The sequence below is a fragment of the Pezoporus occidentalis genome, unplaced genomic scaffold, assembly GCF_034315485.1.
Source record: "Pezoporus occidentalis ecotype Australia unplaced genomic scaffold, CSIRO_AGI_Poc_V1 ctg149, whole genome shotgun sequence".
Taxonomy (NCBI): domain Eukaryota; kingdom Metazoa; phylum Chordata; class Aves; order Psittaciformes; family Psittacidae; genus Pezoporus; species Pezoporus occidentalis.
Genome location: NW_026913305.1, coordinates 2318559 through 2345128, shown reverse-complemented (window position 1 = coordinate 2345128; position 26570 = coordinate 2318559). Strand labels below are relative to the sequence as shown.

The following is a 26570-nucleotide window of genomic DNA, read 5'->3' as shown; positions in this document are numbered from 1 at the left end:
TTCATTTCTAAGGAAATCAGGTGAGTTTGTATATCTGGTATTTTCACTGCTTTATCATTTTAGTAGAACATGTAACCAGGCCTCAGTTGCTTTTCTGTTAATGTGAAGTTGACTTTTTGAAATGTTTGATGTTTTCTGTGACTGTTTAAAAAATAAGGAAAAGTGTTTTAAAAATAAGTATGACATTTCTGGGTTTTGTTTGTTTGCTTGAAATAAAGTTATTTATTAGACCAGATCTAATGTTCAAATACAAATGAAGTACTGCTTTAAACTGAATTCTCAAGGTAGGGGGTGGAGAAGGGAGGGTGAGATGAGCAGATGTTTATCCAGTTCTTTGGTGTTCCTCAATGGATGTGGGCAGCCTGCACAGTCACTCCCTACCAAAGCTGATGGATGCTGGCCAACAGCAGCCAGTGCAGCATTTGCTGCTACCTGATAGAGAGTACCCTGCTGAGAGAGGCAGATGGAGCAGTAGAGATAACAGCTGTAGAAGAACGACAGAGGGTGAAAGAAAGCAAGATGGGCTCAAATGCTGAACGGTTTTGGATCTTTAGAATCCAGCTGCCCCACAGAAGTCTGTGCTCATTTTTATTCCAGCAATGGACATCCCAGCTTCACAGGGCATGCTTTTTCTAGAAAATGCTCTTGTCCAAACCCTGATGAATATATTTCTATGAACAGACTGCTCTCTTTTTGCAAAATTGGAGTTCATAGAGCTTTGTACGGGCAAAGTCCATATGCAGTGCCCTACTATTGCATGAGACTGTTAACTGTCTGTAGCAAAGCATACCAGGTAATAGATTCCTAACTTTGAAGTCTCTTTTGTCCTGCACTGATGTGCTTCTTGAAGGCAAAAGCAGTCTCCACTGTTCTAAACATTGCAAAACCTAAAATACATGCATAATTTTTTTACTCTTTTCTTAAGCAGCTGACATCCTTTCTCAACTGAAGATCATCGTGTTGTACCAAAACAAAATTGTATTTGGAATGGCGAGGTGAAAATCCTCCTCAGTGGCTGTTTCCATGGTCGTTGGGAATATCTTCTTTAGGTGAGAATCCTCTCATCTTCAGTGGCTTCTTTCTCGAAGATCCTGTCTCTGTTTTCTTTCTCTTCCAAGAGGTTATTTCTGAGCTTCAGGTGGAATTAAGTAACTGGCTATTGTTTAACAAAATGAGCAGAGAATATCAGTCTTACAAAGTACTTTATTCTTCCTGTACTTATATATATTTATACTTTTTATTCACATGAAAACTTTATAGAGGCCAGAAAAAAATAGAAGGGAAAGCATTATAATAATGGCTAAAATTTTGTTCTGCCCATGATAGCTAGAAGGTAAACAAGGCAAAGTATAACACTATAAGCAAGGGAAGGTGTGTACAAAGCCATGAGATGGCATCTTTTCTTAAACCCAGTGATAAAAGCTTCTGACCAGGGCCTGTTTAAGCTCTTAAATGGAAACAGAAAATGAAACACCCCTGCAGAGTCATTGCTCTGAGTTAAACCTGAGGAAGCCAAGTCTTAGCCCTCTCTTAGTCTGGATAGTAACTTGTTACAGAACTCTGGAGGTAACTGTTGGCAATGTTCATGACTCTTCTGTGGCATTATGGTAGAACACCTGAAGTGAGTAGAGGCAGGGGGAGCATCCTGATTCAGCCACTCCCATTGCACACTGCAGAGCTCTGCCCACCTCTTGGTTTATATCTGAAATTCCCTTTGCCACTAATGGTTTATGATAACCAAAGGCTGCTGTATCTTAAATTATTACAGTGATAATATTGTGTGTTATAATTTCGTCTGAGCTGTATGTTTAGTCCTTTGTCTAAGTAATTACTGTCATGATCAAAGGGTTCTTTAATTTTGAGCAGTTTGGCTTTGATAAACAAATGTTATTAATAGGTCTTAGTGCATCTAAGGAATTGTAAATGTTCTATTATGTATATACAGGATACAAAACCAAGATACCACATCTTGGTTTGGATATTTGCAACCTGTGTTGGCAAAAAAAAAGGGCACGCAGTAATTCAGGCAACCAGTCCATCTGCACCTACTGCGGTTGCAGCAGTTCTAGTAGCAGTCAGCCAGGATCATAGTGTGAGTAACCGAATAATGGCAGTTACAGGTCGGGAGCTGTGGGGTATGGGTGTGATTTTTGTTTGTTTAATAAAGTAGCTATTTAGCTCTTCCAACTCCTTAAACTGTTTCCTACTGAAATATAAATGGGACATGGCCTGTGCTGAAAGTGTATTTGAAAGCTCTTTCATTATTCATTAAGGTGCTCCTCTCTTGGCGAAGGTGCCGAGATCGCTTTCAGGCCATGCCGTCGGGTTTGCTTTTATTACGCCGACTCCCCGCGCAGGATGCGGCCGTGCGTCCCTGAGCCTGCGGATGCTCCGCGCCAGTTCATTACCTCGTGACAGCCCCGTTCTCGTGCAGGCGCTGCTCACGAGCACGCCTGGCAGGGAAGGGGCAATTCTTGCCCGCGATCCTTTGCCCGCCGAGGCCCCTGCGCTACCGGCCAGGCGCGGCGGCGGTGGGTGGTGGGTGACGCTGTGCGGGGCGAGGCTGCTCCAGCGGCAGCGCGGGATGACGTCCCTCGGCAGCCGGTCCCGCGCTTGTTAACGACTCCCAAGAGCGTTGCAGTCGCCAGCTGTTCCCTTGCGGGCCGCGGCGGGGCGCTCTTCCGGCTGCCGCCACCCCCCCTCTCCCGCAGCAATGGTTCGAGCTTTGCGCGCCCCCTCTCCCCCGGTGCCTGCGTGGACTTTTCCGCTGCCGGAGGCTCCGGTGCGCGGGGGAGCGCGGAGGGGGCGGTGCGCCGGGAGTCACGTGGCGGGCGCTGCGGGGCCGGGCCTGCAGCCGGCGCGGTGCCGGTAGCGCCATGTCGCTGCGGGAGCGCAGCCCGGGCCGTGTCGCCGAGGATGGGGAGGATGCGGCACAGGCGCTGGCAGAGCCCGACGGCTCGGACCGGTGCCTGTCGCTGCTGCCCTGGGACCGCTTCTCGGCCTGGCTGCACTGCGTGTGTGTGGTGGGCTTCGACCTGGAGCTGGGCCAGGCCGTGGAGGTACGTGAAGCGGCGGGACCCCGCCGGAATCGGGCGCTTCCTCTGGGTGGGTGTTGCTGAGCAGCTGGGGAAGCTCGGCGGTGTGCTGAGGGAAACGGGGTTGTGCAAAACCCCCAGCGGCGGCCCCGGGGGGGTCCGGTCCGGCGGGGAGCCCGGAACGGCCGCACGAAGTCCCCGGCTGCGTGAGACACAGCCGGGGGGCTGGAGGTACCGGCTGGGGTGGTAGGGTGTCACCTCTTTTGTATACGGCTAGCAGTGATTTCTGTAGCATCTGGATGTTAAAGAGTTCAAGGTAGTGTAATAATAACATTGCGAACACAAGTAGTCTTCATAATTACAGTCTTCGGATCGCTGAGGACTTCAAATCAGTTCTCTAATGTTAGAAGCATTTTCCTTGCACCGTTAATGAACGTCAGACTGAGACACTGCACAGGCTGCAGGTGCTGAACTGCTGCTCTTTGCCATTTTGTGCAACAGGCAAACATCTGTGACATTGCTTACGGAAACACACTGGGGAACTGATTAGGCTGCAAAACAAACTGGAAAGGAGCATTTTCACTGGGACCAATTTCACATCCTGTTTCGCCTTATTCGCTGAATGACTGTGGCAAACAGTCGGTGGGGAGGGGAAAATGTCCTTTTTTTCCTTTCTTTTTTGTTGTTGTTAAAGTGGTATGGCAGACTGGCCTAAAATTCAGCCAAGCTAGCTATTGCAATATTTAAAATACATAATTGATGTGTATTGTTGGCGGCAAGAAATGCAAATAAAACCCAAGCCTACTGTACTAATTATTCATGTTATATTCACTTGATATAAGGTGTTGTTAGGAAGCCTACTGTACTAATTATTCACGTTATATTCACTTGATGCAATAAGGTGTTAGGAACACAGACATTTCTTTATAACCTGTGACTTAAATGGGTTACAGGCTCTGTGGGTGAGGGAGGCACAGAGTAGCCTCTGTCCTGTCTGCAGACAACTCTTGTTAACAAGAGTTAAATGGATACACAAAATGAAACTTCAAATGTCTGTATTATTAAGGGCTGATTTTTTTTCAGTTACATTGCTGCAGGAAGAGTGGCTTTTAGTTTCACTTTAAATTCTGTGAAGATCCACCAGCTAGTGAGGAAAAGGAGTATGAATTCAAGTCTGGCCTGTACTTGAGTCATGTGACAAGGTGCAGGTCATCATTGTTCACCTGCTAGAAGAGCTACGTTTGAGTGTACTGCTTGGTGTACGGTAGCATGGGAGTATGTTAAGAGATTAAAAAGGATGATGATGGGTTTATTAAATGCAGTACACAGATGTTGCACTTGTATGTCTACTTTCAGCTTTAGTTATGATAATAGTATGTTGTATGTCTGGACATCACTGGATCAAAGAAAATAAATGGAGACTTAATGGCCAGGGGACGGAAAGCCTGCTCAGTGAGGCCAGCCAGTGAAGGTATTTGATGCTTTCTGTAGGGTAAGACAGCGTTATGTTATCAGGAGATACATGTGCCTATGTTTGTCAAACAAGATTAATTAGGTAACAATGTTAGCAGTGTGGTAATATGAGGACTCTAGAGGAAGTCAGTGTTCTTGCATTGGACTTCTGTTGAGAAGTTCCCATTTGTGGAAGCACCGAAACCTTTTTTGAAATATAATATTTGAATTTATGTTGAATTTCCTTTGCTTACAAGTTAGCCACCCAGTTCAGTAGTTCTAGGCATTTGAGGAGGAACTTTTAAGATGAAACTTAAGTATTTCAGGTTTGTCCTCTTTCCTGGATGTTCTTTTTTCACTTAACTTGCATAATCACTGATTTTGTACATCCAGATTTTTTTTCAAATGACGGTACTTCCGTATCTTACATTGTGTTTCATTGGTTTTGATTTCTGTGTTGTAGTAATACATTAAATAAGTTTACTTTTCTTTCTGTGAGTACAAAAGCTATGGCTTTTTGAGTGGATATCTTCAGCTTTCACAGTTTCCAGCTCTTATTTAGGGCATGTGTTCACCCTCCAAGAGTTAGTGTTAATATAGAGAGCGTTTGGTGACTGAATTTTGATTACTCCCACCTAACTATCCATTGAAACAGATATCAGACAATAATGTATTGTTGGATTTCTGTGAAATTATCTGCTGCATTTTGCATATACAAGTTTAGTCTAAGGGTGTCATCTTGTTCTCCTTTGAGACCTGTTGCACCAAAAATCTCTGTACTCTGAATTCTTTAATGTATCGGTATGGTCTCCAACTGGCATCCAAAGTACCTTGGAAAGACAAGTGATAAAGTTAGCTTGAGACAAGAACAGAGACATAGTATTAACAGCTTACCACTGAAAATAGCCTAGGGCTAGCCAGGTATTGGAGTATTGTATCATACAAATATTTAATAGAAGCTTAATGCTTGTACCCAGTTTACTTACAAATATTACTTTTTTTTCCTGTAGGTAATATATCCTCCACATTCAAAACTCACAGATAAAGAGGTAAGTCATGGTTCCTGTATAAATACATATTATTTGGGTTTAGTTTAATGATTTCAGGAAATATAACAACTCTTTTCTTTTCCCCACCCTTTAGAAAACCAATATTTGCTATTTGTCTTTTCCAGATTCTAATTCAGGTAAGTGCTTCCTTCACTCTTTGGTCATCTGTTGTTGGACTAAGCTATGTTTAAAAAAGGTAGAATTTGACAGCGTATACTCATGGTTTTAGATTAAATACTTATATGAGTATCTTAATGCTACATTACAGAAAAGTTGCAAATAAGGTTAGATATAAAACTGTACCTGTATTGCAGTAAAGTCTGAGAATTCATTTTTTCTTCTATGTAAGTGAAATATCAGGAATGTGAATGTATAAGACCATCCAGATGACACACATGCAGACATTTCAGAATGCTTTGCAAGTAAAGAATGAACACCTTGAATTTGTTTTAAACAAAGTAATGATAATGTCATTGCAGAGAGGAGTGTGGGCACAGAATTGGAAGGGTTTGATAAAGCAAATGGAAGGGTTATGGAACCCCCTGCTCATAAGAGAGTAATATGTTTTCTAAATTCATAACACTGAAACTGACTTTTAAATTCAAAGACATTTAGAAAGAGCAGTTGTGAAGGGAGAACCTAGGCTGTATCTTCTCCATTCTTCATCCTTCTGTTGCTGTGTGTGGTCCTGCTTGTTAAATTCTTCTTTAATCTGAAAGACTACTGTTCTGCTGCCAAAGAGAAATTTGAGGCTTGTGGCTGATGACTTGGACCACCTGCAAAAAGATACAGCAGAAGTACAGACACTTCCTTTTGCATTTGTTACTTTACAAAAGTCAAAACCTGTAGTAACAGACTTGTCCCTATAGCTGCTCTTACTCTGTGCTTTGGGTTGTTCTGCAGCATAACTCTGATACAGGGTGATGCAGATGTGTGCTTTCAGTGTGCCTGTGAGTGCTTCCTTACAGAATATCTTGGCTGCTTTTTTTCCTTTGTCTCAATGTCATTAGAATCAAGGTATTTTCTCTGTTCTTTATATCTTGTATGCAAACAGAGGAAGAGCTTCTTTCTATTACTAAAAGAGAAGATGTCTCTATTACTCTTGTTAATGGTGTTAAATCTGTCCGGCCTTCTGAAGGTGTATTGAAGGTACAAAATAATGCATTGGGAACAAAGGTTGATCTTCAAAATTTTTGGCAGGGTTGTTTGTGGTGTCGGATTTTTTTGTTTTTGTTGTTTGTTTTGGGGGTTTGTCTTATTTGCTTTTTGGGTATTTTGGGTGTTTTTTTGTTTTTTTGTTTTATTCAATAAGAGTGGTAGTAAAGTTATTTTAGGCAGAATAGATGTACATAAAGAGTGTTTACTTTCAGCAGGGAAAAAAAATCCCACCTTTTTGCTTTTTATAATGTTCCTACTAAGAACCTGCAGGTTCTTGATCACTCGTGGCAGGCTGAAGTTTAAAGTAATGTAAAGGGATTACCTCTGTGTTCTAGAAATCAGCTAGGAGTGTGTGCTATTACACTTTATTTCTTCATTTTAGGTTGTAACATTGAAAGGAAAGCTTTGTGTAACACAGCAGTGAAGGAAGTTACAGCTTGCAGCTAGGTTTGAGGTCCATCTCTCCTGGCTGCTCATGGCTCAAAAGATTAATTCAACCTTTCTAATGTTTTCTTTTACAACAACAAATCGGTATCATTCTGGGATTTGCAGTGACTGTGAATCTAGGGGGGAAATGGATTTCTAAAAATAAGTTTTCTATTACGATTATCATTAAAATAATGATTTTTGCCTTTTCTGTATAGTTAGTTGAAAGACTGACATTTACCAGTCTTCTCAGATTCTACATACAGGAAGAGCTTGTTAAATAAGAAACCATCATGCGCTGAATGATACTTCAATATATTAATGATTAAGAGAAATTTACTTTCAGGTTTTCTGTGTATAGCTTTTTATCATAATTTTTTTTCTTTTTGCTTTGGATGGAGGGAGCCAGCTATGAATGCTTGCAGCAAATATTCAGTGCTATGTTACTGGCAAGTGCTGTGTTTTTTCTTGTTACAATTGGATCCATATTGATAAGCTCTTGCTTTAGTTCCCTGTTTGAATTGGAAGGTTATCTCACCATACACGTTTTTCTGCTTTCTCTTTTGTCTTGTTTCATTGTGGGTTTCCTCCCGCTGCACTTCAAGGACTTCTAAGACTTAGACTGGAATGTGCTGAACGTGCAAGTATTCATCACACTGACAGCCAACGAATGTGACTGTGGGTTTGGGCTGTCTGGGGGTGCTGCAGCAGTATGTATGTAACTGAAAGGGGAGATGAAATTGAGCTTTGAAATCTGTAGAATATTACTTGGAGAACGGAGCTCTGCTTTACTGTTAGCACTGGCTGATGTAAGACGCAATAGCTGTGAAGGGTTGAGATGCTCAGTAGTGACTTCATTTTCTTCCTGGAGATCTTTGCAAATTATGTCCAAAAGCTGTAAGAGCAAAGTGCTTATGGAGCATTTAGATGCAGTATGGAGAAGGAAGTGTCCTTCGCCAGCTGGAAACTTGCTGCTGTAGTCACCTTGCATAATAGTAGCTGTAAATATAATAATAGATTGTGTTTTATAGTTAGGAGCATGTTCATTGTTACAGCGAAGGCAGTCTGCTTGTCATAGATTGGCAATGCTCAGGAGAGTGTCTTTGTTTGTGTTCTGTTAGTAACACTGTGTTTCAAAGGGACTTTTTATTACAGGTTTGCTAGAATGAGTAATTTATCTGTGTGTTCTTCAGATTCTAGCAGTCCACCTTATCACTGTTCCCATGAACAGTACGTTCTGTTGACTTCATATAGCTTCTACTTGAGCTAAAGTCTCTTTGAAGTTTCTCCTAACAGCAGACAACATTTATAATGGTGAGAGCAGCCTTGAGAGTATGAGTGATACAAGTTCTGATACTGCAGGTCTCATATTCCACCTGGAGAAAATTTCTTGGATATCTGATACAAACTTAGCCCACATTAATTTCAGACTGCAAGTAGTCAATATACTTAGTTACATTTTTTCTTTTAGAAGTCGATTTTTATATAAATGAAGGAAAACTCCAGTCTTTGGGAATATTACTGAGAAGTGGTACTCAGTTTCACTCAGTTCTCTGGAGTTAAGTTTTGCAGCTTTCAAAAATAGTGAGTCTTACACCTGCACGTCATAATCAGCATAATACACTCTTATAGTGTGACTATATAGGAACTGTTTGGTGTCAAAAAAAAGGCTGAGTGCAGTCATTAAACAGAGAAATGTCCTGATTAAGGTGATCAGGACTACACAGGGAGATCAGTAAAATGTGTAATAACAGGGCAGGGGATTGGAACTGAATGAGCTTTAAGGTTGCTTCCAACCCAAACCAGTCTGCAGTTCTGTGACAGCCACTGGCAGAGGTGTTTAAGGACATGACAGTCTTAAACTCACTGTGAGGCAGGCTGACTTTTTTTTTCTTGTTGAAGGCAGGATATTTATTGTTGCCGAAGATGCCAGATTGTTCACTTACAAGTATATAAACAGAGAAATGGTCACAGCAGTACAAGATAAATGAAGCAAAACTGCTGTACCTCTTTGGCTGTACGCAAGTCCTGATGTTAAAGAAGGCTCGAACTCAGAATACTGTCTACTTCTTTATCTCTTCCCCTATGTAGGTTGTCTTGGGGACACACAGTTTTGTTTTAGATTTCGACGGTCTCCTGGAAGGAAAGTCTCATTCTGCTGTTTTCTGGACCAGCTGGATAGAGATCTACCAGTTTACTTAAAGGTTGGATATAAGAAAAGAAGAAGCTAATTCCTTCTGGATAATGTTAATTTATGGGTATTCACACTTTAATGCTTGTAAAACAGAATCTCTGAACTCGAACTCAGTGTCCTGAAAGACAGAGCTCAGCAAATGCTTTTTGTACCAGGTCATTGTCATAACAATTAACTAACAATTAGTTAACTGTTCTCTAAGTTTAATTACTGTGGGTTTTGGATTGCAAGGAATTAAATTGAAGACCAGACCGATTTTGTTACTGACTAGAAACCTGAAATCGGAAGAGCTTTATAACTTTAGGAAGAAAAAAAAAACACAGCCAAGGAAATTGAGATGTCTTTCTCTTTTTCCACCCTTCATTTTTTGAAGATGGAGCAGTTACTTGGAAGAGGTAATGGCCTAAAAGTTATTCTCCTCATGTCCATATGGAATATTGAGGCCTTTAACTATGCTAGTGGGAGTCTGATTCTGTTTGTGGCAAATATTTGAATTCCTCTTTGTAGGAAGGATGAAGCTGATGTTTTATATTTGAAATGTGAGAGCATTCTTCTTTAATATTGCAAGAGTCTTTATAAAAAACTGGTACTTTTTGCTTATTCAAGTCAGGGCTTAAAGGTTTTTAACTGCTAAAATCGCTTTAGTGCTACTTTGCAAAATTATGACTTGATTTATTCCTCAGGAAATTATTTCTAGTTTTGCTTTCATTTTCTGTCAGGAGACTGTAGATACAAAAATAGTAAGGCCAGAGAGCTCAGCTGTTTGCACATGCTGGTGTTTTCTCTTTGAAGTACTTATTAAAAAAGTAATGCCATTAAACAGAGTAATCCTTCTAGTTTATTGTATGTAACCAACTTTGGAGCGTGCAGGGAAATAAGCTTTTAAAAAGCATATAGAATGCTATATAACAAAGGGCCGCATCAGGTTGTTGTATTGAATTTTTTCCCTTCTTTTGCAGAAAGATCCAGCTTATTACTATGGCTATGTATATTTCAGACAAGTTCGAGACAAATCATTAAAAAGAGGCTATTTCCAGAAGGTAATTTAAATTCTTTTAGGAAATGTTAATTCAGAAATTAGTTATTTTTCAGTGACCTCAGAGGAGCAGGAAGAATATCTTGCTCTCTTAACTAAATTCGTTGTTGGTTTATGGTAAATTGGCCTAATGTTGTATCAGGTATGCTACGTTCCAGCTGCTCTGTCAGAACAAAGTTAGTTTGTTTGTAGTTGCTTGTAGTCACGTGCATGATTGGCTTGCATGTGTGAGAAGAATCACACTTGATGTTCTCTGAGGATAAGCAGTAGAACTGCACCAGAACTGAGTGGAAACTTAACTTACAGTTATATTTGTGTTTTGTTACTCTATTGCAGTCGCTGGTCCTGATCAGCAAGCTGCCTTACGTCCATCTCTTCCGCACCATGCTTAAGCAAATAGCTCCAGAGTATTTTGAAAAAAGTGAAGCTTTCCTGGAAGCAGGTACTGGTACTATTGTGTTGTTCTGGAAGAGCTCTTAGAATATCACATACTTCGTTTGGAGAGATAACAAACAACATTGTCACATTCTAGTTTGTGTTTCTGTCTTCTTGCAGGGTAGAAGGTTGAAACTTCAGCAGCCTGGCTTGATTTCTAGGTCATTGAACAGAGCTAATCTAATTTTGAATCTTCCATGGGAGAATTGAAGCTCCCTCCTAAAAAACACCTAGGGTTTTGTGGTTTGTTTCAGGACCACTGCTCAGCACAAGTAGCTGGTTGCAGTCTTCAAAATGAGTCCTTTTGGGCGTTCTGACAGCCTTTAAGCAACTGTACAAATGTCGTCTTGCATGGGGTTTTTTTGGTAACAGCGCTGGTAACAGGTTCCTCAGCCTTACTGTAGAACTTGAAGAGCCAGAGAGGGCCAGATGGGAAAGTGATTTACTCTTTGCCTAGAAGTGTCTAGTCCTTTTACTGTGTCTGCCCTACACAACATTCATGTCTTTGTGCTTTCACCAAGTAGCAGTTCGTGGAAACCTTTCTTGATGAAGGGATTGTATTTTTTTAATGACCTGTAGATAAACAGGGTTTTGACAGATTGTTATGAACAAAAGTCTGCAGAAACTACTAAAATTAGTAACGGTATTCATCATTATTTACAGCAAAATGCTAAAAAACTTTCTAGCCAAGCTAGAAAGGCAGCTTTTTTCGTTAACTACTTGAGTTTATCTGTTTTACACTGGCTAATGTATGTAAATATAATTTCTTTTCCCAGTTTCTTTATGTGTATTTTCATGATTTCTCATAAAACATTTCTTCAACTCATTGCAATTCTAGTTGTTACAAAAAACTGGATGACAAGAGGATACTCTTTCTTTGAAGTGAAAAACTATAATCCTAATTGAATAATACATTAAGAATGTCAAAAAGGCTGTAAAACTTCTTTAGAGTTCAGAACTTACCAAGTGATGAGTAGAAGTGTTGTGGGCTATTGGCACTAATTGAAGATTTCCATGTACACAGAGGTGACTACAAGTACTATGAGTTGTAGCATATATAAGATTGTTTTAAATTATACTTTATTTTCTTTTAAGTTTGTAGTGATGTTGACCATTGGCCACCACCAATTCCAGGGAAAATACTGCATTTGCCTGTTATGGGTATTATAATGAAGGTAAATACTCCCGCACTTACTTTTGTTCAAGGGTGTTTTCCGCTCCATTTACTGTGTAGGTACTCACTGTATTCTGCCTTGTTTTCAGTGTCTCCTACTTCAGAATAGGAGTAGGTGTGTATTCAACTCAGAGGGAAGGTCTGGGAGATCTTGATGAGGCTTCTCAGTGGGTGAAGGAGAGGAGGATCTCTTGTGGTGCATAAGTTAACATGTAATTTTTGTAGGTATTAACAAGCAGTGCTTCAATACAGCTACTAGTGCAGTGTCTGTATTATCCTTTGGGGTTTCTAGGAGACTTTAATGCTAATTATATTTGCCAAATCAAACATTAAGTTACACTTCAAAATAATGAGAATTAAGTTCCAGTCAAACAAATTAAATATATTGATGAAAAATCATTCTTGTTCCCAAATTTTGACAGTAAAAATTATTTTTTTGGCCCTCACACCAGAAATTAATTTCTTGGTCTGTTGATAATTTTCAATGAAAATAAAATGCATCTGAAGAGAGCTGTTAAAGGTGTATCTAGTGCGTGGTGAGGAACTGTAGAGATTAAATGGTGCTTAGGAACTTGGCCTCTGGGAGCCATAGCATCATTGTATGAAACACAATTAAATGGATTTGATGGATCCAGAGATTACAGTCAGAAGTACATTCTTAGTAGATACTCTCAAGTTTATGGCTAGATGTATGTACGTCACCAGGGAGAGGAAGGAGAAGTTTCTAAAGCTGTTCTGAAAGCACAGATTTAATAAAGCAGTGCTCTGGATGCTAGGTGATAATGGAGAATGTCAGATATGTCTTGTTAGGGTGTTGCCTGTATTTATCTCAGCTGTAATTTTTATCCATGAGAGTTGAAATTGTATTCCTAAGGTGAGTAAAGCCATAATTACTGTCTTCAGTGATACTGCCCCTGGTTTTTCACAGTCTGGGCAGTCACTTCTAATTGTTGAGTATAAATTGCATCCATCTGTGCACACCAGTTTCCAGTATGATTAAATCTGTAGCAATCACAACTTCTAGATGGAGACTTTGAGGTCAGAAAAATGTATTCATGTTGTTCAGTCTATTTGAATTCTGCCTTATACCCACCAGGATATCTGATTTTTTAAGAGAGGAATTTTTCTAGAAGTAATTCTGTACCACCCTAAAACCCCACAACCTTATTTCAGATCATTCTCTCCAACATTTAAACATACTTTTATTGAAATTAGTTGTGACTAATGTTCTCAATAGTCTTTTTTTTTAACTGAGGTACAGTTTTAATGTTCTAATACTCAACTGACAATGTAGTACTAGAAAGTGTTGCATATTGATTTCTGTAGTGATGATTTGAAGTCTTCAGCTATGTATTCACTATTATGTGGTTGTTTATAGAGACAGTCAACCATTGTACTGTAGTATAGCCTCTTTAAATGTTACATTTTGTCTGCAAGTCTGCATTTTAAGTCTCTGTTGAATGTGATGCAAGGAAAAAAAATCTTTCTTTTTCTTTCCTAGTTGCGAATTCCAACATACCGTGACAAGCCTGGAACAACGCCAGTAGTACAGAATATGCACCAGGTAGAGATGAGATACTTGTATATAACACCAAGACAGACCCGAATACCTGCCTTCATTCTTTTACTTTGAACTTGTTCACAAAGGTTGATAGCAAATTCTCTTATACTTTGATACTAATGAAATCCACAGTCTTTGAAACTTTGAGTGGAGGAGTCTATGGATTCTTTGTAGAAAAGGAATTCTACCCCAGTTACCCCAGGTACTTTAGAAGAGGGATGTCCAGCTCCCGGAAGAGATAGTTGGCTGACAAAATTACTAAACTTGAACGTCCTTTTAATGGGTGAAACTATACTGATGAACTGGTTTGGGGGCTTTTTGAGGATGAAAATTGGATTAAAAATCTTTAGTCATAGAAGGTGGATATAAACCAAATCTCTTCTGTGCTTTCCTGTGCTGTGTGACTGTTGCTTAAAAAAGGTTCAGTATTTTCTCTTTTCTGAACTGATAGTTGCATGCCCATGGATGGTGTGTGTGTTGGGGGTAATCTTTCTTTTAGCACACAAAAAGTTACTTGTGGAAATAACGTGGTATATACTGCAGTAGTAAATAATTAGTACTAAATAATCTCTGTAAGCATTTAAGGGAAACTGTTTCATTTAATACCTAGGAATTCTGATGACTAAAAAAACCAAGCATTGCGATGTCTTTTAGGCAGATGCTCAGATCTCCATGGCTTTACCAACTGTTCATGAAGTAGATCTTTTCAGGTAAGAATTTGGACTGACTTATTTCCAGTTGTGAATTCCCACAAGCCAAAAATGTGTGATGGTTCCATAATGCGTATCTTGTAGCTTGTAAACCAACATCAGTATTGTTTAATATTCTTTCTCTGTAAAGCTGGCTAAAAACCAGCAGGCAATATGATCCTATTGACTAATATGTGGGCTGAAACAGCAGTAAATAAGCGAGTTCATTAAATGTTCCATTTTACAAGAGTATTTCGTATTTTTCAAATGTGTTAAATACTACTGCAAACTTCCTTTTTATCCAGCTCTAAATCAAGTATGTGTATCTTCTGGTTATGTTAAGTGTATTAAAATACCTCAATCTGTTTGTAGGTGTTTCTGTCCAGTGTTCTTTCACATCCAGATGCTTTGGGAACTAGTACTACTAGGAGAACCACTTGTTGTGATGGCACCATCACCATCAGAGTCTTCAGAAACCGTGTTGGCACTTGTTAGGTAAATGTAGTGGAGCTTCCTAACTAATGACTGAGCCATTGTACATTGCAGCTGAGTGCAACAATTGATCTGAATATAACAAAACATTACAGATTTTAGATTTGCTTGTGTCTACCACGAGATTTTGCACTATACACATAAAAGTTTATCGTCTTTCTACCTTGCAGTTGTATTTCACCGTTAAAGTACTGCAGTGATTTCAGGCCATATTTCACCATACATGACAGTGAATTCAAAGAGTATACAACTCGCACACAAGCCCCGTAAGTAAATTAAGCTGTGTTGTGAAAGTGTTGCTGAAAGCTACTTGTAACTTTGTTTCAAGATACTGCTTAACTATTCTGAATTTCTGTCATTAGAGAATTACACTTATACTCCTTATAAATAAGATTTATCTTCATATAGTGTAATAAATAGCTGGTTCTTAAGTTTTTCACTCAAGTTAGCATAAAGAAGTTCTGTAACAGTGTCAAACTACATTTGAGTTTCACAGGATATTTGTGTACAGAGTAAGTTTTGCCTTTCCATAAGGGTCTGTCTGTGCTATGGCAGGTCCTTTGTAGCTCCTTGGGAAATTGTTCCATAATTGTTTTTAGTTTTAAGCAATTACTAAACAAAGTGACTTCTGTAAAGTCAACATCCGTACAGGTGTTCTGTAAAGTTAATCCAATCCGTGTCATAGTTTTGACTATAATTGGAAAAGCAAATATCTCTTCACTAAATTTATTAGGAAAATGTTGTAAATAATTCAGAAATTCAGATTACTTTTTAAGAGCATATGTCTACAAAAACATTTCTGTTGAAACTGCTTTAAGGACACACTTCCACCCCACCCCCTTCTTGTGTTTTTAATTGTGGCCTTTATTTTGAGACCACAGACCTCCAATATTTCTTATTCTATGTTATTTAAATGCAACTTGAGTTGGGAATGGAGTGCATGTGTTATATTCACTGATCGCTTTATACGTTTTTTCTAATGTCTGAACAGGCAGTGGTGGTTGTTGTGGTTTTTGTTTGTTTCATGGTTTGGGGTGGTTTTTGTGCTTTTCTTCTCAACAGAAATATTGCCAGAGATACAGCAGTGGACAAAACATACAAACACAGGCACTGTGTTTCTGATTGTATTCCGTGGGAATGGTTATGCAGTATGTAATTTAGTTTCTAAAAATAATTGCAGAAAGAATTTGGTTAAACTTTAGTAGCCCATGTTTAAAGCTTGCATCTGTTTCTCTAGCAAAACAGCAAGGTTGTTCAGTATGTACATTAGGATTTGAAACAAAGCTGGAATTGCTCTGGCTTTCTTACAGAAAACAACAAAAAAATGGATAGATAGCAAACAGGCTTTTAAAGCAGTGGCTCTGAGAAGGGGGAGAATCCAGATGATGCAGAATCTGTGTATGTTATTACCTTTAGTGAGAGACGAGCAATTTCAGGGAGCTCTACTGAGAAGTCTCGTGTACGCAGCAGTCATGTTGACGTGCACATTAAAGTACTGAGCGTTTGTGGTAATCTAACCTTAAAAGTAGCAATTTGTCTTTCAAATACGGGTCAGATTCCTGCTTGTTTAAAAAAGAAGTCAGATAATAAATCAGGTGATACCTTGTTGTCATCATTGCAAAGGGGCAGAATTTAGCCAAGAGTCTAAGCAAATGTCATCACTTTTATTCTCCACTACTGTTTGGGCTTCATGATACATCAATCTTGCTATTTCCTGAAGTCAAAAACTGACAAACGTACTATGCTGTTACATGCAACTTAAAATGTAACTCCCATACAAAAGGAAAATAATTTCAAGTTAAGAATGAAAGTTGACCTTTTGTTATTCATTAAGACAGAAGCTCCTGCTGTCATATTTTAAATATTGTCATTATTTTTCTAGACCATCTGTCATTCTAGGGGTGACAAATCCTTTTTTTGCTAAAACACTTCAGCACTGGCCTCATATTATCCGAATTGGAGATCTTAAACTTCCAGGTACAGTATCTTCTACAATTCTGTGTGACAAGATATAATTGTGTGCTTTTTTATTTACAAACTTACGTAGTTCAATTAATTTAGTTTAATACTAATGGAATCCTTATGGATGTAAATCTGTCAAGTGAAATTAGGCTCTTTGGTACTGTATGTCTTGTATTGCCAAATCTAGTATAGTAAATGCAAAAGGTGGTAATACTCAATGTTTTACTTTTCACACAATCCTGGTTTTGAATTTCTACCAATAAGGTATTAAAATGAGAAATATAATTTATTACTGCCACTGATTAATTTCAGAGTGAGTAGAATGTAATAAATCAGTCACAGGAAGCGCACAGAAAGACCCATGTGAACGCTAAGTTTGAGTGCTACTATAAGAGGTTTTTTGTTGACAGCATTTTGATGATATAATTCTCATCTGGCAGTATACCATTACTAAATTGTTCAAGCTGGATGATTTCTTTACATGATTGAGTAGAATTCTAATGTGATCTTTGGATAACATGTCAGTTGCTTGCCTGTAATAACATACTGCAGTACTCTTAATTGCCGTATGAAATTGCTAAATGTAGCTGTTTGTCTGACGGTGGGAATGCATAAATACCCAGTTAGGATAATACACCATCAAATTATTTTTTCTAAAAGAAGTTACATTCCATTTCTGAGTACACTAGAAATATTCTAGAAATAGATGTGGAGGTTTCAAGTAAGGTGGCTTTAAATGTTTTGGCAGGTGAAGTTCCAAAGCAGGTGAAAGTGAAAAAACTGAAGAACCTAAAAACTTTGGACTCCAAACCTGGTAACAAGTTGCTTCGGAGTTAAACTAGCAATGTTTAAGCTGTAAAAAGCATACCTAGTTTTTCCTTTGGCTATGTGCCTCTTTTTTTCTTTAGGTGTTTATACCTCTTACAAGCCATACTTGAACAAAGATGAAGAAATAGTTAAGCAGCTACAAAAGGTAATACTGCAAGTCTCTTCTGAATGGAAACTGTTCTGTGTACTCTCATACAGTGTCTTCATTTAAGGCTGAGCTCTGTGTAAGTGAAATGAAACCGGGTTCTGATTCCTTTGCCCCAATTCATAACTGGATAGATGCGCAACCTTGTTGCGTAAAGCAGAGCTGCTGCGTTGTTAGCAGTGTCCATAACAACATGAACAGTAGAGCTCAAGAAGTTATCTTAGTAAGTTGGAGAGTTAAAGTGACTTATCAGTTCATCTCTTGTGGGTTTTCCACCTTCTGCCATCTCCCTCTAGTCTCTTTGGTGTAGAAATCTCACACATGAGGTGTGTGGGAATCAGAGCTTCCAAGCTTTATTTGTAGAAATCTTAATTTCCTTGAATTTCTTAACATGAAAGTAAAAAATGAGCAATTGAAGGGATGAATATCCGTGTGAAAAGACTTGTTGCATTGTTTTTCTTTCTTGGCTCAGGGAAGGGGCTGCTCATGACAAATGAATACAGAAACACTGAAATATTCTTTAAAAAAAACCCCACAACTACTTCCGTATTTTGGGATAACAGACTTATTGTAATATTCATTTCCCTTTCTTTTTAAGGGAGTACAACAGAAACGTCCTACAGAAGCACAGAGTGTGATTCTTCGGCGCTATTTTTTGGAATTGACGGAAAGTTTCATTATTCCATTAGTGAGTTCTTAAGCTAATGGGTTTATTACAAATGTAATATGGAGTTTTGGCACTACCCTGACTGAGTAAGTGCAGGAACTGTCCAGTAACCAGCAGTGTACCCCTGGGGTCTCTTGGCTTTTCTAAAATACTACAGACTTACAATTCTTTAATTACCATACTTAGGATAAAACTTATTGAGGCCACAGCTTAATGCCAAAAATGAAACTAATGAAACATTTATATACCTAGACAAGAGGTTCAGATCTCAAAATGGAATGCTTGTTTATGTTGCTAGACAGCATTTTCAGATGTTTGCTTGTGATATATTGTGCAGCATTTATGCAAAGCAAAACTCTGTGTGTGTATTTTAACACAAAGCAAGAGGGAAATTTCTTTAATCCTCCCTCAACACTTGGAACCTCTGTCTACTCTTGAATTTTATATTTTTCTAAGTGCAAGAGGGTTGCCCTTGACCTTAAGAAATGTCAGTAGTGGAAAGGTAGTATTGGAAAGTACTTTGCAATGAGAAGAGCTCTGCAAGCTTATACTCTTACAGCAAATTACTATTTGCTGTGGTAGCTGAGGGGATACTAGAAGGTAATCTGTCTATTAACAAAGTGAAAGATCCACCAATTCAACTGGTAAATTAGACTGCCTTATTTTTTTCCTTTAAATATTTATTCTGTCTTCTAGTCATGGTGCTTTTCCATGCAATCATTAAAGTTTAGTGAATTTTTCCCTTTTCTAGTTATATTTGTGCACTCACTGATTTATGCTTGAATCTATCTAGCACATCTCAGTTCCTTTCATCTGCTTGTCCAGATGGAGCACTTCATTACTTGGCCTCTAGGCAATCAGTTTACTTCTCTTACTTCTTCACAGACTTACTTATCTTTGCAACTCCATTTTTGTCTGTGTTCTGCTGACTTTCAAAGAAAAATGTCTCCAAAAGTAAACAATTTGGGTTTTGTTTGGTTTTCTTACTTTCTTTGTTGATTTTGGAGGGTTTTTGCCATTGGATTTACCTGCAGTAGACAAATCTGAGCAGTCAGACCTCCTCAGGCAGTTGTTTGATGGCTACAAGGCAACTGTTTCTTCAGATTACTGCAGTATTTGCGGGATTAGAAGTGGAAAAAAAGATTATTATCAAACTCAGCTTTATCTTTGTCTCGCTTCCTGTCCAGTAATGTTAATGGCAAACATGATGTAGTAGGGGCTACAGAATTTGCTTTCTCTTACCTCATCTGAGTTTTCCTCATTATTACTGCTATTTCAGAAAAAAATGGGCAAATTAAATTTAGCATGGATGGCTATTTCGAACACTTCAGTACCTTTGGGGAAAACCAGCATGTACAGAACTTTTCACTAGATCATAAAACCAGAGATTAATGTAGGTTAACTAGGGCATCTGATACAAACCCACTGCTCAGAACAAGGCCAATTTGCATGTATAAATACCAAACCTTGCCTTACAAGTGTAGGCATAAAGTTTCCTATGAAGGACTTGGAAAAACACTTCCAGACACTTGATATAAAGTGGGATTGCTGTTTGGAATAACCCATGATATGAGGGTACCTGTCAGCAAAAGAGAGAGAGATGATTTACAGGGGCTGGAGTTCAGGATATATACATTCCATGTACACATTTGCTTCCTGTCCTTTCCCTCATGTCCTTCTTGAGTCTTGCCAACATAAGGCTCTGTAGTTGGGAAATACAAATGGTATTAGATAAGTTCCTTCTTATGCTCTTGTGTGGTAAATGTGCATGGCCCCACCCTGTACCAGTACTTAGAAGAGAAAATACTGTGGTCACAAGTGATAAGTAAACATACACGTGGATTGTGTATCTTTAGTGCTGGTTATGCAAACAGTCTATCTTTTTCCTTTCCCTAGGAACGTTACGTGGCAAGTCTAATGCCTTTGCAAAAATGCATATCACCATGGAAGGTAAGGAAATACGATTCAAAGGAGCTGGAAATTGGTGATTAGAGAAAACAGTTATGCCTGCTAATGATTATTTTTTTCCTTCCACAGAGTCCACCACAGCTGAGGCAGTTTAGCCAAGATGACTTCATGAAGACACTGGAAAAAGCAGGACCACAGCTCACATCAGGTTTAAAAGGGGACTGGATAGGACTTTACAGGTCATTTCTTTCATCAGCATAAAAATTAAATTATATAAATGAAGACAAATCAGTAATATGAATACTCTTTTCCTGAACAAACTTATGTTATCAGTATTGATGTGAATAAGACTTACTTCTACAATATATGCTTTAATGGGAATTGGTAGTGCTTAGTATACTTTACTCCTTTAAATTTCTCTGTAACCTGTTAATGGTTTTCATAAGGTGCTGCTGACACTGCAGGTCTCTGTACACCAGTATTATTTGTGGTTTTATTTCTGGTTCTAGCTTGATTCGTCCTTCCAATCAAACACAAAAATAAAAGTGAGGATATTTCAAACTGAGCCTTGCTTTTCTCCTGAAAAGATTCCTCATCTTCATTGTCTTGATTAAAAGAAGCACCTGCTATACTCCAGATTATGTTTTTCTGAAGAAAACAGAGGGTCCTAATATCTTCTTCAACCTCAAACACAATTACTTTACATTTGACGGCAGAGAAAACGGTATTACCGAAATTGTAATTAAAATATAAAATGTAGTTTGATTCTGTGTTTTACCAGGCATTTTTTGAAATCGCCAAACTTCGACGGTTGGTTTAGGAGCCGGCAGAAAGAAATGACACAGAAGTTGGAGGCCCTTCATTTAGAAGCCCTCTGTAATGAGGTTAGAAAAATGTGGGCTTGTATTTATCATATTATAATAAAAATATATTCTCCTTCAGGTCAGTTTTACTCCTGCTGCTTTTAATGGTTGAATATAATATCAATTTTGAGTATGAGCTAGCAAAACGTGATTTTGTTAACCAGTTACAATCTAGAACGATAGCAAAAGAGAACAGTATGAAATACTGTTCACTTTTTATGACTGTTGTTGTTTGTAAAATGTATCTTCAGTTATTTTTGTTGCATATTTTAAATATCAGTACACACAGAAAGGTTTTTCCTCAGATCTGATACTGTTACTTCATTCAGCTTTCTTCCTTCCTTGGCATTTCATTTGACAACACGTTTTTACTTGTGATATGTTTTGTAGCTTTGAAGGTGGGTGCCATAGAAAACTGACAACTAATTAGATAGGGATAGTAAATAAGCCTACAACTGATCCATAGTAGTTAGAAGCTGAGGAGTGAAATCTGTTTATTGACCTAAAACAAAATACTGCATAAATGATCTTATGTTGTAAGATCCATTCTTTATTTAAGAAGCTGAAGTGTAATACATAATACAGTGTAAATATGATGTATAATTTAAATTGGAACGACTGTTAAAGGAAGGTGAATGTGAGAGGAGGAGAGATTGTGCAGCTAAAGAGAGAATGGGAAGAACAAAAAGAAGTCAACAGCACAGCTTTAAAACAAACAAAAATTGTGCTGGTTATTTTCAAAAAACCACTGATTTTTATCCCTTGGTTGTGAATTCCCAAACATTACATTGTAGCAACTGAAATAGATTATTTGGGCTGCTCTGTTTGAACAGTTTGCAGGGCAATAGCTAGGTCAGTTATATCACCTAGAATCTATCTCACTCTGTGTGATGTAAACCTATTGCAAAGAAAAGGAAATGCCACAAACTTACTACTGATTCTGCTCCTTATTAGTCTTTTCTTTAGATCCAAGTGTTCACATCTTTTTGTACACGAGCAAATGTCTTTAATAGTAAAGGGGAGGGGGAACAGAACTTCCAGAAGAAAATTCACTTAAAGGGTATATTTTACTAGTTATCAACTCTGTGTTCTCCTTTAATGCCTTAGAAACAAGAAGTGCTGTCTGGCAACTTTTTAGTAATTGGTGGTGCTGGCAGGTCTGATTTGGCAACATTCACTCCACTTTGCATTGTAGGTGCTAGTTTTGAAGCTAAGCCTGTTTAGCATGTTTTTTTTTATTCTTACTTGTTTCTTTGATTTGTGATTGTGTGCTGGTCCCTGTTATGCTGAGCCCTGGGCAAACATGCAAATAAAGCAGATATCATAGTTCTTGGTAGAGGCAATATGTGAGTAAAATGAGTTTAGTAAATGGCATGAGAGCAAGGAAGAAGACAGACCCATTCTGAACAGTAGGTGTAAATTAATATGGCTTTTGAAAATGTTACGTATTGCCATAAATATTACAGTGCTTAATTTTTATTCTTTTAGAACTTGGTTTTCTGGAGTCAGAAACATACTGAAGTAGAAACGGTGGATCTTGTCTTAAAGTTAAAGAATAAACTGGTAAGTAACTGAATTAAACATGGGCTCAAATTTGCATGACTTAACTAGATAAAATATTTTCCTTTACGTACCTATAAACACTATTATACTTTTAAGGTACAGGTATTTTAAAGAATCAATCATTCAGGCTTTTAAAACAAGAATAGTTCATTCCAGCTGTGCCTGAAAAGTTAGCTGGCCTGCCAGCAGTGTCCAGCTATGTTAGAAGCATCGCACTGATCTCATTGTTTTAAAACTAGTTGGAGCTTTGTGATTGATCTGAGCAGGAGCAAGACTGAATCCTCAGGAAAGAAGACCGAATTGTCTTGTGATTCCTGGAAGTCCAAATCACTATTAGCTCATGCTGCTGTGTGGTAGTTGAGGAAACCTGCTGTTGTCCAAATTCTTGCTTGGTCTGAAAGGAATTAATTTTGCAGGTCTGTTAATATGTCGCTTTGGTGCGTCTTAAGGTAAAATTGCATTTTTAGTAGAGATCATGTTTTATGTACTTTTGCAGTTGCAGGCTGACAGAGAACATCTTCCTGTGAAAACTGACACATTGAAAAAGCTGCAGACACACATCAATGACATTATACTAGCACTTCCAGATGACTTACAGGACATCTTGCTCAAAACTGGCACAACATGATTTCTACTGGACTTCTTTGTGCAGAAAACAGAAGGCAAGTGTAGTTCCACAGAAGACAGTGGCTTATCAAGTTGGGAACACAGCTCTAAACAGTGTATTAACACTACAAGTGGACTGTACTAATCATATAGCCCACTATACTATTTTCACTGTTTTTTCCACTTAACTACCAATGCAACAAAAAAAAATCCTGTGTCTAATAATGTCTGAAATAAGTGCTCTTAAAAAAAAATCTGTGGGCATAATGAAACTATACCACAGCCTAGGACCACAGTGCAGTGCTGGCATTGCAGAATGTTTTCCAATTGGTGCTGCTATACCCAATCCTGTTAACTCAGGGGTAAGCAATATTGATCCTGTAACTGTCCTGTTGATGTAGTATCTGATTACTTTTTTTTTTCCTTTCGTCTTTTAGTTTTCATCTAGTGATAGTCCAACTGACATATTATGTGTCTTGGTCAAAATACATTATAATTGAGGTATTTTACTGGTAAATCGTGGCTCTCCAAACTGTTTCAGGGACAGCTGAAATAATCACATCCATTCTTAACTTTCTTCCTTCCTCCTTCTTAACTGCCTTTCCAAAGACATATTAATTTAACTGACCTTTCCTGAAGAGAATTCTCTTCCGTTCACAGTCATAGAGTGCTCTTACTCACATGCCTTAAATATAAAGTAATTGTATACTAATTGGTGGTTTTAAACTGCTGACATCCAGGATTTAAAGTGGATCACTACTGTAAATGTAAGCATGCAGTATTCATCACAGGAAATAAATACAGTGGTGTTCTAGTATGGATTTTAAAATCAGTGATTTCAGTAGAGTTAGGTGATACAAAATCTGTTTCAGTTGGAGATCATAGCTGTCAGCTCCAGTTATTTCTTTATTTTTTTATTTACATAAGGCATTTGAGGAGGTAATGGGGCTGGAGGGAGATGATGGCTTCAACTGAAAAAAAGCCTATGGAAAAGTCAGACTGTGGCATGAAAAGTTCGTAGCATGGAATTGTCAGTGTACACATACAGCAGACATGCATAAAGAGTAATTTTCTCTTGAGTATTAAGCAACAAGAATGTGATGTTCATCTTCTTGAACAAGTTGCAGTAGTACATGAAAACTCAGCTGCTCCACATGCAGTGTTGTACTTTGACCAGTTTCAAGACGAATAGTTAATGCTATGGTGTACACATAGCATACGCTTTATATGACAAGTGGATCACGGTTATACAAAAACCAAACTTGGCTTTTAAGCGCTTGGATAGAATTTTTACAAACTTATGACATAATCTGCTATAAGAATATGCTTTTGTATGATAAATATTTCATACCATCTTTCTAAAAATATCTTACTTAGATACAAATTGTCACAGCAGTATTTTTATGAAAATGATGTATTTTAATACTGTTATGGTTTGTATACAGTTACTCATGACCAAAAGTTTAATGTTTTTACTATTTTACTTAAACTACACCACTTCAGCATTAATTTCTAATTGCAGATTTTATTTTGCACACCCTGATAGATAGCGTTTCTAATCCATAAATCAGTTAAGTGGCCATTCTTACACTAAATTATCTTAACTATTTAGCCTGGAACACTGTAGTTTCTTGGAACCATGTAAACTGGTAACTCTGATAACTATCCCATGACTGCAAATATGTATTTTTGTAAAAGAAAATAAAGGGTTTGGTTTTTAATTTTTTTTTTTTTTCCTTTGGAAGTTACATGACTTGGATGATGGGTTTATTTGGTTGATTTTCTCCTCTTCTGGGTAAGCAAACACACTGTAAGAGGCTGCTTTTTTGTTTGACTTGAAGAAGCTTTACCCCTTTGGTGACCAGAAATACCTGATGTGATAGGGTAGTGTTGAAGTTTGATCATGCATCATGATTGTAGTATGATAGAGCTGCAGGATCCTCAAGAAAGCAAATGGCAGGGACTGGTTTCCAAGCAGAATTAGCTTATCTTCAGTCTATTTCCTGTACACATCTGAGAGGCCCTTGAGAAACATGGTAGTGGGAAGTATCCTGCAAGCAAAACCTAATTCAGGTTTCTTTTAATGGAGTTGGTATTCATTTAAATCCCTCAAGAATTTGATGCTTAAACAGCATTCAAATCTGTATGTACGTAAACGCACATGTTGTTTAGACCAAGACAGGATAAAGACCCTAAGTGAGAGAGAACACCTGGATGATTCTAGGGGTCCTAGAAAAGAGGTAGCAGCTGTTCAGTAAAGGAATGCTTAAAGGGCCCCAGGTGGGTCGTCAGAAGAAGTTAGGACTGCCTCACTTAGTGTATCAGGACAGTGAAATGTCATAAGCTCTTGGACAGAGCAAATTTTTTTTAAACAATGTAAAAATAATGCCAAGAACCAAAACCTGAGAGGAAGTTCAGTAAAAGATGGAAGAGGTGCAGCTAGTCCTTGAACAGTGTCTACATCCTTGATAGGAGTCAACAGTATGTTATGAATAATAGTTACATATGACTATACAGAGCAACCACTTGTGTTCATGTTGAATACTCCAAAAGCAAATGTTTGTTAGACTGTACTCAAACAACTGAAATAATCGAAGGTATCTATTCATGACCTAGCTACAGTGAGAACCTATTCATGACCTGGCTATAGTGAGAACATGCCAGCTTGGAGGTCTTAGAGAGTAACTTCAAAAAGAGTCCTCCACATACTTTGTAGTACACTTTATCTCAGCTAAATTGAGGAAACTTGAGCTTTCCTGGCCAAAAAAAGTATAAATACTGAGTGCTCTGAATAGAAAACAGGTTAAGTGTTGGAAACATAGAACCGGATCCATTAAGACTATCAGGAAACTGGTATCTAATAGTGGATCAGGATCGTACTAACATCTTGGGCACTAACTAGATTAAGTTAAAACATGACTTACGTGAAAGTTATATTTTATTAAAATGTAACTTTTAATTTGAAACAGATTTTTGGTTCAGAAGAACATAACCTAAAACTTGGGTTAGACTTTCAACATGACAGGTAAAAAAGGAACAGCCAGAGTCTCACTAACAGAAGTCTTATGTTAGGAGCTGGTTCAGGACTGTCTCTTTATCAAGACCATTAAAGACGTTTTTCTTTAATGGAGGATAAATAGCTTCTGTTTGAAAAAAAATGTTTGGAAACTATGCCAGGACACAAGAGCAATGAGCACTGAAGAGTTTTAGGGCTTTTGATTGAACGAATGCTCCCTGGTGTGAGGCAGCTCAGTCACTTAAGCATTAAACGCAGCTCATCATATGTTGCCCTGATTTAATTATCACCATGCTGTGGGCTTCTTTCAG

At 38.2% G+C, this 26570-nt stretch overlaps 1 protein-coding gene across 3 annotated transcripts; it reads left to right on the top strand.

Moving 5' to 3' along the window:
• Positions 1-2800: 2800 nt before the first annotated feature.
• DENND6A (DENN domain containing 6A) lies at positions 2801-23862 on the top strand. Of its 3 annotated transcripts, XM_062610767.1 has the most exons (20): positions 2809-3059; positions 5498-5536; positions 5631-5673; positions 9212-9324; positions 10274-10354; positions 10687-10792; positions 11881-11960; positions 13461-13523; positions 14175-14230; positions 14582-14704; positions 14872-14967; positions 16584-16678; positions 17412-17477; positions 17572-17636; positions 18235-18324; positions 20200-20253; positions 20341-20450; positions 20993-21095; positions 22563-22637; positions 23134-23862. In XM_062610767.1, exons 1-20 carry the CDS (start codon positions 2877-2879, stop codon positions 23263-23265), a joined length of 1773 nt encoding a protein of 590 aa, XP_062466751.1. In that variant the 5' UTR covers positions 2809-2876; the 3' UTR covers positions 23266-23862. The 3 variants fall into 3 exon arrangements, 2 of the variants coding, with proteins under 2 accessions (XP_062466752.1, XP_062466751.1); XR_009963217.1 differs by lacking the exon at positions 23134-23862 and having other exon boundaries at positions 2801-3059; positions 20341-20419; positions 22563-22609; XM_062610768.1 differs by lacking the exon at positions 17412-17477 and having other exon boundaries at positions 2808-3059.
• Positions 23863-26570: the final 2708 nt, after the last annotated feature.